This window comes from Cenococcum geophilum (assembly GCF_001692895.1).
Source record: "Cenococcum geophilum 1.58 unplaced genomic scaffold K441scaffold_5, whole genome shotgun sequence".
NCBI lineage: Eukaryota > Fungi > Ascomycota > Dothideomycetes > Gloniales > Gloniaceae > Cenococcum > Cenococcum geophilum.
In genome coordinates, this window is record NW_027137563.1 from 793,361 (window position 1) to 802,996 (window position 9,636).

A 9,636-nucleotide genomic window follows, 5' to 3' on the forward strand; every position below is an offset into this window, starting at 1 on the left:
CCTTAGATCCACTCCAGGGCAAGCCCCTGTCCATCCTAGAGCTCCATATTGCTCCAGTCCAAAAAGATCACTGTATGTACGCATATTAATTACCGATTACCAGCATATCGTCCTTGAAAACAGATTGCTTCAGTGTTGCAAACATCTATGCAGACTGTCTATTTTGGTGCTACAGCCTTGATGGCTTGAGTGCTGATAGAGGCTGTGTACACTCAATGACTAATTTCGTTCATGAATTGGATGCCTGACATGCTATTTTCATACACGAGTAGACCGGATGAGAAGCCACCCTTAGATCACCTCCACGCCACGTATCCCCCAGTCGGCCATATCTCCCTGTTGTGTCTCACCTACTTTAGCAATGGACCTAAATTCTTTGTGGCACATGGAGCTCTTCTGTGATATTCAGTATGGGATAGGATGGACGTCTATATTGAACTGGCGGCGAAGCTGCATTGCTACGGAAGATGACTAGCTATATACGCAAGTAGTGTGCAACACCCTCTAGGGCAATTCACCGCTTATACGGAGACCCCCCACGAAGAGAGTACTCGGCCAATAGAGCTCCGAGGTGAATAGCCAAGCTGCCTTATTCGTTGACAGTCTTTCCGAAGGCAAAAAATGAAAAGGTAAACAGATATTCACTGTGTGGCTAGGAGGCCCAAAAGAATAATGTGATAAATAGTTTTGTCACTTCTACATTATAATGCTATGCTCGTCTGTGGAGCTTTAAGGTGAAGGGAAGACAAAAACATCTAACACGCCGCGCCACCGTCGCTATGCAAATGCTGAGAATAGCCCATGAGCTTTAAGGTGAAGGGAAGACAAAAACATCTAACACGCCGCGCCACCGTCGCTATGCAAATGCTGAGAATAGCCCATGGGTATTGTAACTGGAGTAAAGGAGATTAATGGTGAGATAAAGTAGTAAATAAGTAAACCAACGCCTCTTAAATCCTGGGGAATATGCCCTTGTATTATCGGACATTCACTGTTACTGGCCCCTATCAACACGTCAGCTTTCCGTACACACGTCAGCCCCTTAGGTATATATACCTTAGGAAGCACTCGGTTCCAGAGACTCAACACTCAATTCACTGCCCTCTACTTGCGACATCTTGTTTGTAGTTTAACATACTTTTTGCCTCTTTCACCGACGGAAGGTTTTTCTTCGAAGGTAGAGTCATGAAACATCTTTCACCGACGGAAGGTTTTTCTTCGAAGGTAGAGTCATGTCAGCCCAGGCACAAGAGGCGATTGGTGAGTAGGATGTTGATGCTGTTTTTGGGCTTCAGCATCTCGTCCCACCAGCCATTATGGCGGTGCGACTGCGCGTCTTGGCTTGCAAGCCAAATGCGCAGGCTGGAGATGCGTTGAAGAACTGCAGGGAGGGTCTAGAGAGGAGAAGAGTCAGCTTTTGAGCTTGTAATTCTGACTTCTACTAACAGATTTGTCTCTTTCTCTGATGGACACAACACGCTGGTATAGAATGTCGCGTTTATCGACGTTTGCCGTCACTGCGGCCACAAAAAAAGGCCAGATAGGGTAGATTGCGGTGTAGAGAGAGCCCTTGACGGGGAGGGAGACAATCAGAGACGTGAGAGCGTTGGATAGCTCTACAATAGCGGGGTGGAAGCGTGTAAATCTAACCTATTCCGTTAGATATTTGCTGACCTCTTTTCAACATGCAGTAAATCACGTTGTCCACTTACCCGTATAACCGGCACCTGAGGTATATCAGCGTGGCAAGCCGGTAAGTTTCTGCAGTGGCGAGGACAATTTCTAGTGTTTCTCCTGACACTTCCGTCGACCACTGTCGTAGGCTCTGTAATTGCGACTCGTGAAGTTGCGCATACATATGTCTGTGTGCTCCGATAGAGCTTTTATTGTCGGAAGCAAGTGAAGTGATGCATGATATCAAGAAGAGAAGTTGTGGCGAGACCCCAAGGACTCCACAGATGCGCTGCGACTCACTCTGCGGCATACTGTCATACCAGTCTGTGGTATCTAGCAAGCGTAGCTGGGTATTCTGTAATTTGGAGGCCGTTTGCGCGGTTCTTGCGAGAACCAGTTGGTATCTAATAAACAGCGCCGGATCGGAATGATGGTCAAAGTACCCTGCTGGTATTGTATCAAAGATATTGGCGTGGCATGACCAACATAGGCTTGATTCGTCTGTGTTGTTGACCGCATCATGGTGCATCAAAAGCATGCTTGTGGCCAGGCCAGCGTCAAAAGCTTCCCCATTGCTAATCTGACATGCCAGCGCCTGGAGTGCTTGAGCCATGTAGTATAGATCGGCTTGTTGGTATCTTTCTTTTTCCAAATGCAAATAATCTCCGATGTACGAGGCGCTCAAACTAAGGAGCGCAAATCGGGTACTTTGGCATACGTCTGCAACTCTTAGGAGGGATAGGTACGTATTCGAATTTTTCACTAGCGTCCGTCCTGGGCAGATCCCATTGATATCTGCGGAAACTCAGCTGGGGCAAGATGAAGTGTGGCGTAGCCACTTACAAAACTCAATGAGCAAATGTTCCATATCGGTCTTCCATAGGTTCCCTGAGCAGCTTGGCAAGTATTTAATCAAACCATTGTCAGACTCCGAGTGATCTACGGCACTGTTGACTGGCTCTCCCGAAGGCATCGATGGGATTGGAGTAAATGGACTTCTCGATGAGCTTCTAATGGCCTCCATATCTACTTGTGGCGATTCCTCTACAAACATTAGTGCCCATATTCGCAATACGGGTGATTAACTTAATGGCCAACCTTTAATACCTGTTCCATCAGAAAGTTCACATAAGAACTCTTGGCAGGCGTCCGACTTCGATTTTTGTATGTGCCTGATGCGCTGCACAATGACTGTCACAGCCCGCGAATCCCGGATCAAGGAGAGGTAAGGCGGTTTTTGTCGTAGCACACTCTTGAACTTCTCAAATTGCTTCCCATTAAGCTCGCCTAATCTCCAGTATAACTGTCCGAGGACTTCGAGGAGGATAACGCCCGGCCCTTCAGTGATCATCCATTGCCGCATCACCAATAAATTGCGACGGCTGTTCCTCTGATTTGCTTCGGTAGGCAAATCAACAACTCTAGCCAACAAGCGGTCAATATGCGTGCAGTCTAAACAATCGTAATCTGGTGACATGGAAAGATGCTGTAAAGCGTCGTTTGCGGCTTCCAATGCCTTGATGAGCCTTCGGTCCGTATCCATGGTGGTGGGCTCAAAACGATAGGGAAGCTGTTTTTATCCGGCTCCCTGAAGGGTTTGTTCTGGAAATAATTCAAATGCGGGAGATCGCTGTGGCACGGATCGGCTTCCGCGGTCTGTATGTTGCGCCTTTTTCTAAAGCCTGGAGAAGGCAGGTCTATCCCTGCAACAGACAAAATAGCAATCAGGCATTCCACAAGGTGAATGAAATTAAGAGTTTCTTGGTATCAGGCTCGGTAAATGAGTTTGAGATGCAAGGGACTTATATGTATGTCCTATTTGGCTTCGCCAAAAGGACCGGTTCTTTTGGGCTAATTGGGAAATCAATAACTCTACACCTCATTCGCCGGAATAGAAATAGCTTATTCTGACACGAGGGCAATTTACTTATAAACTGCCAAGGCCCCGAGCGGAATGCCAAAACTTGGGAAAAAGATGCACTCCAAACAAATCGTCCCAACACCCCCAACGAGTCGATAACGCATCGCAGCTGAACATACGCGAAGAAGTGTGTTTATCTCTTGACCCGTTAATTCGCGTCCAGCAGTTATCGATAAGAACTAGCCAATCAATCGAGCAGAATTTAACGCCTGTGCTGAGGAATATAAAGCCTTTGATTTTATAGTAGTTTGATATACACGCCTAATTTTGGGAGTTAAGTCGCTCAATATGAGTGCCTAATAGTAGGCTAAACAAGATCTATATCGATTCTGACACGATTAGAAGGCATTATGATAGGTAATTAATTAATGGAATCTATATAGGTGCATGCGCTGTTTTGAAACTGGTGTTCGCACACGGATCTCTCCTCGTTGGACCCTGGTCGGGTCAAGGGATAAGTTAAGCGCATGCAGTTGCATGTTTCCAAATCATTGCCGTGGTGGCTAATTAAGGCTAATCTGCAGGTTATCCAAAATACCTCAAGAACAGTAGAAAGTAACGTGATTGTGTGGTTGAGCTGTAAATAAGATGAAACCTTTGCCACTTCTTTTGTCAACGGCGTGCCTCCTAGCAGATATAAGTGGAATACCAAGCGGCTTGCAATACAATAGTCTAAGTGCCCTCCCTGCTAGTGAGTTTTCAAAATAAGCGAACACTTGCAAAATGGTTGGGCTGTATTATTCTGCTAGCATACTAGCAGGGAGGGCGTCTGCCCCGTTCGTGTTACCCCCTTGTATTAATGACGTGAGCCTATCTATACACCATCTCGTCAATTCCGGTGGTTAGCGCAGCCACGTCTGCACGGCCTTTTTGTAGGGGAAGTTTTGGTATTTTTGCTGTTTAAGGGAAAGTAAGGCCGTGCAGACGTGGCTGCGCTAACCGCCGGAATTGACGAGATGGTGTAGAGCAGGGCGCGGGCTCGGGAGTAGGGCTAGGTAATTACCGCGGCACGTTTTCTCGGCACCGTCGACCTCGCCGGAAGCACTAAGTCAGTGTACATCCGGCATCCGGTCTTCAAGGGCCTCCGATTAACGGCCGTAGATCGTAATTTCAAACGCGACCTTTTGGAACTGAATTAATTATGTCATTCTCGAGCAATTATGAGGATCACTAATTTTTTCTGCCCTTGGCTGAGAATCATATTTCCTGGTACCTGTCTCACTCAGCTCGCCCGCTGAGCCCCTGCTGAGCCTTGCTGAGCCCTGCCGAACCCAAAGCTCTCGGATTTGGAATTCCATGAAACGCTACCGTCTGCGGTAAAGCCACCTCTAGCCTCGTCCATTGCTTACGGTAGCTCTTACGATAACGATGATGGTAGAAGCAGGGCGGTTTTTCCGCGTTTAAATAGTTAACGTACTGCATCACTTAGCTATTCTCTAGTATTGTACCTATTCAGTTGGATGAGGAATAGCCGTCATGGACCAGACAGCATTTATCGCAGAGCACCTCGCCGAAACTTCAGGCTTCACAATACACCTTAGCCCTGTTCAAATCTTTATTGGGCTGGGCCTATTGATGGTCATTCTCCTGAGCAATGCCAAAAGCCTTCTGTTCATGTGGCACGTAAATATTTCCCTCCCTTTCCCTAATCCACAGTGCTTTTCTCGCATACTAATCGTGGGCACAGGGACGACTCCTACTTCAACTTACACGGCATCTCCTACTCCAGCGTTCACGGCTTACAATAAAGAGCGCAGATCATGGCGCTGAGAGCATCTTCCTACCAGTGATAACTTCCTCCTACACTCCGCTGCTAGATATCGACTACAACTTGCACAAATCCAACAGCACCTTCTTTTCTGACCTTGACGACAACCGTACCGAACTCATGCTCGCGCTTTTCAAAGATGTGCTCTCTCCACAAAAGTGCGGTACATGCTCGCGCTTTTCAAAGATGTGCTCTCTCCACAAAAGTGCGGTAAAAATACCTTGATCCAAAAGACGATAAATCTCGGCGGGACGTCCTGCACCTTCAAGAAACCTATCCCGCCTTTCGCGCGTTACGAGATCTCGTCACGGATTCTCTGCTGGGATCAGAAGTGGGTTTACGTCGTAAGCCACTTTACGCGACCGGGCTCGAATAGACCAACGCGGCTCTTGGTGGGTCCCCAGGCTGCGAAGCCCTCAAAAGCTACTGGAGAGGCAAAGAAAGCCGAAGACCAAGAAGATTGCATATACGCAACTGCAATAGCGAAGTACGTCTTCAAAGCTGGCCGCGTTACCTGCTCCCCAGAGACCGTTATGACAGAATGCGGCCTTCTTCCCCCCCGACCTTCTACGGAAGAGCAACAGGGTTCTGAAGACGGAACTTTAAATGAAAAAAAGGGACGACAGAGCCACTGGTCGTGGTCTGATGTCCAGGATGAGTGCCAGAAGCACTTGGAGCTGGCGCACAACTTTGCGGATCTCGACCAGCTTCATGGAACATTCATCGGGAGATCAGGGGCTGCAATATATGCTTACTGAATACTTCGATTGCAACGGAGTCGGGAGTTTCGATCTTGCTCGTGTCAATTAATTTCAAATCCGTCTGGATGCCTTATATATACTAGACAACTTCTGCTTATGTCTTTCAAAGTGAATGGATCATATGAACTTGCGCCGCTCATCGTCCTGCTTTCTTTCCTGGCCCTAAAGTTATGTTACGTAGTCAACGATAATCCAGCCACTGCATCGAGCATATGTCACAGATTTAAAAAGTCACATTCTCGCCTCACTAAATATGTGTAATTTTAAGCACGCATCGGGTAGTTAATTCTCAAACCGGCGAGTCTTAGACCAACTAAAAATGCCGCTTTTCCCTGACACTTTTTTTAGCTAAAGAAGTGAAACCTCATCCGAAATATAGATCTGTAAAATTTCATCTATTAGATGATTACGACTTAGAATTGTGATGTCTTGATCGCAGCGGCAGCTCTCCATAGTTGAGGTGGGGATAAATTTTTTAGAATAACAGATAAACTTAGAAGCCTAGTAATTAGCTATCCTCCGCTTACTTCAGCTTATCTCTAAATTTATTGTGAGAGTAGGGGTTTCTTCTAAGGCAATATCAAATAGCGTTAAACACAAGTACATAATCTTTACGAACGCGATGCGGTGCAGGGCCATATGGCGCACGTATTGACAGGAAGACCCGGAACTGGAAATCAATAGTTTTATCACGACACGGACTCTGTAAGTCTGCAAGCGCGGTTTGTAAAATTTGCAGCATGAGAATGTAACGAATAAGCTTGAAGTTTGTTTCCAGGTTCCGCCCGGTGGCCGTGCGCTTGCGACACCCGAGGAGAGGTTTCAACCCCAGCCCTGCATGTCAGTTTCGCGTGGATTACACGGCCTTAATCAAGTGGCATATTTCCAGCGTCCGGGATCTACCCGAGGGCTGGGCGCATGCGCTCTAGGGTGTTCCTGGGTGGTGGGGCGATGGGCATTCCCTGCATGTCATCTTTTCCAGAACCCAGCGGTCATTAAGCTTAAAATGAAGCAAGGCTATTTTGGGTGTCGAGCTCGAGCCTTGCAAGATGATGTTGGCCATTGTTTAGAGGGGCTTGGAACCTGCGCCACAGAGATGGGGCCGTTGGCATGTATTTCCTCAACTTGGCCTTAAATCTCACCTCATTGACCGTAACTGGAGGAGTATGTTAATGCGTTGATGCTCGCTGACTGACAAATAAGAACGGTCGGAACCTCTTTATACCTTTTTTCCTCTAGCAATTTCGATTCACCTCGACACCAAAAAATGGGGTTTCTACGCTCTTCTCAGTTACCTTCCAGCTTGGAGTTTCATGGCCTTACTCGGTATATTACAGCACCTCCAATGCTTTTTATACCGACGATATTTGTCATTATTTGCCTTATCACTCGGATAATAACCGAAATTCAAAAACGTATCTCTCAGAACCAGGTAGATGCGGTAACCAAGACGCCGAGCCAGGTTCCCTACTGGGTACCATTTGTGGGGTCTGCATTTTCGTTCGCGAAGGATATTGAGGGCACAATTGCCCGCGATCGGTAGGTACTCGCATAGATTACGTCTTTGAGCTGGCAATTAATGAGCAAAACTGCAGAGACTCCAGTGGAGATGGCGTCATTTCCTACCGAATTGGCCTTTCCAAATATTATGTCGTCAACATGCCATCCCTCGTACAGCAGATCTTTGCGCAGAAGTTATCGACTCTCTCCAAAGAGAAAATCCTCGAATGGTTTATGAACGTCACGTTTGCTGATGGCCATGCCACGCGGGATGAGCACCACGCATTCCACGAGGGGCATAAAGCTCTGAATATGATGCTCAAGGACGACTTCATCACGGAAGCGACAACCAAAACCGCGCGTGCCGTGGAAACGCAGGTTGGCAGTCTGGTGACCTCAGCACCATGGCCATCTCCAGCCGAGGAAGGCAAAGATCTCGAACCCTGGGAGAAGGCGGGCGATGTTACATTCCACAATGATGGGACTGTCGATGCCAATTTTTATTCACTAATTGTCAACTACATGGGCCAAATCGTCATCGATATGCTCTGGGGGAAAGCCTTGATCAGGAACAATCCAGGTTTGCAGAAAGATCTCTGGGATTTTGACGAAGGCGTTCACCACCTAGTGACGTCTTTGCTTGCCATGTCTGCAGCAGGCCGTCGCGCCGTTACGGCTCGAACGAGACTCACCAAAGCCATGGAGGAGTGGCATACTGCAATGGCGGCTGTTCAACGAGGCGACGACCCTGGCCCACAGTATCAGGACTTGGATGACGTTTCAGAGGTAATGCGAGTTCGAGTGAAGACTTGGGTCGAGAACCGCGCTTCCGCCAAACTGCAAGGAACTAACGATGTCTCCGTGTTGTGGGGTGTAAACGTGAACTCGAACAAGAATGTCTTCTGGATGCTGCTCCAAATCTATTCCCGGCCTGAGCTTCTGTCCGACATCCGTGAGGAAATTGCGGAGTACGTCAAAGTATCTCCGACCGGCGAGTGCGGCTCGAATGGTTTCTCCAAGCTACAAATCGATGTTGATGGGCTCTGCAAAAACTGTCCGCTGATCAAAGCATCGTTCTACGAGACCATGAGGATGAACATGTCAGGTCTTGGGATCCGACAGGTCAACCAAGACCTGGTCTTGAAAGAGTCGGCTCATGACGCCACCATGTTCGGCAAGAAACGACCACAGTCCTATCGCATCCCGGCGGGCAGTACACTCGTGCTCGGCAACGGTACCATGCAGCAGGATCCGCGTATCTTTGAAGACCCGGATCAGTTCCGACCGCAGCGCTTCATCGACAAAGAAGGAAAGGACGGGAGTGTCCGCGTCAACATGAAGAACCTACATACATTTGGCGGGGGGTCTTACAAGTGCAAAGGACGTTATTTCGCTGAGAAGGAGATGCTGATTTTTGCAGCAAGCATTTTGGTCATGTGGGATGTAGGCCCTGTAGATTGTGATGCTCTTATACTCCCCAAAATGGGTCTAGCAGGGGCGTCACGCTCTCCAGCGGCAGACATCCGGGTGCGCCTGGCGCGGCGTTACCAGTGATTTTGTACGCTAAGTGGTGTAATTATACTTAATGTATTTATTTGTTCAAATCAACGCTGTTAATTATATCCTAATTACCCGACACTCTATAGTACAGCGTTTAAACGGTTTTTCCTTATTTGACCTAGCCGTGTATAGTTGAAATCTAGTATATGCAACTTAGGGGCTTACACTAGCCTATGGGATGTCGGTGGGGATGTTGGTATTAACGCTAGGGCGGCAGTCAAGAAGAAAAGGCGATAGCATCGACCTAACATTTCTACACTTTGAAGGTGTTCCAGAGTACAGCGTTTAAGAAGTCGTTCGGTTGCAACTTCAAATTAATCTGAATGCTTCAGAATATGTTGATTCGGAGTAATTTTGCCTGCACAGCCTCATAATACTTCTTCCTACCTACATGCTGAAGGAAAATTTGATCCATAGGTTATCATCATGAGAGGTAATTTTTAGAGGCGGCG

The 9,636-nt window shown here is 47.5% G+C and overlaps 3 protein-coding genes across 3 annotated transcripts; 2 read left to right on the top strand and 1 right to left on the bottom strand.

The window, feature by feature from the left end:
- Positions 1 to 1,235: 1,235 nt before the first annotated feature.
- Positions 1,236 to 3,217, bottom strand: K441DRAFT_703017 (uncharacterized protein; the record flags this gene model as incomplete). Its single annotated transcript, XM_067653444.1, has 5 exons — positions 1,236 to 1,394; positions 1,447 to 1,645; positions 1,713 to 2,469; positions 2,518 to 2,718; positions 2,773 to 3,217. The coding sequence occupies 5 exons, from the start codon at positions 3,215 to 3,217 to the stop codon at positions 1,236 to 1,238; spliced, it is 1,761 nt and encodes a 586-aa protein (XP_067508410.1).
- Positions 3,218 to 5,071: 1,854 nt separating this feature from the next.
- On the top strand, positions 5,072 to 6,219 carry K441DRAFT_603030 (uncharacterized protein; the record flags this gene model as incomplete). The annotated part of the gene is made up of 3 exons (XM_067645289.1): positions 5,072 to 5,218; positions 5,283 to 5,483; positions 5,531 to 6,219. 3 exons carry the CDS (start codon positions 5,072 to 5,074, stop codon positions 6,119 to 6,121), a joined length of 939 nt encoding a protein of 312 aa, XP_067508411.1. The 3' UTR covers positions 6,122 to 6,219.
- Positions 6,220 to 7,469: 1,250 nt separating this feature from the next.
- Positions 7,470 to 9,178, top strand: K441DRAFT_540752 (cytochrome P450; the record flags this gene model as incomplete). The annotated part of the gene is made up of 2 exons (XM_067642611.1): positions 7,470 to 7,663; positions 7,720 to 9,178. The coding sequence occupies 2 exons, from the start codon at positions 7,470 to 7,472 to the stop codon at positions 9,176 to 9,178; spliced, it is 1,653 nt and encodes a 550-aa protein (XP_067508412.1).
- Between the last annotated feature and the right edge of the window lie 458 nt (positions 9,179 to 9,636).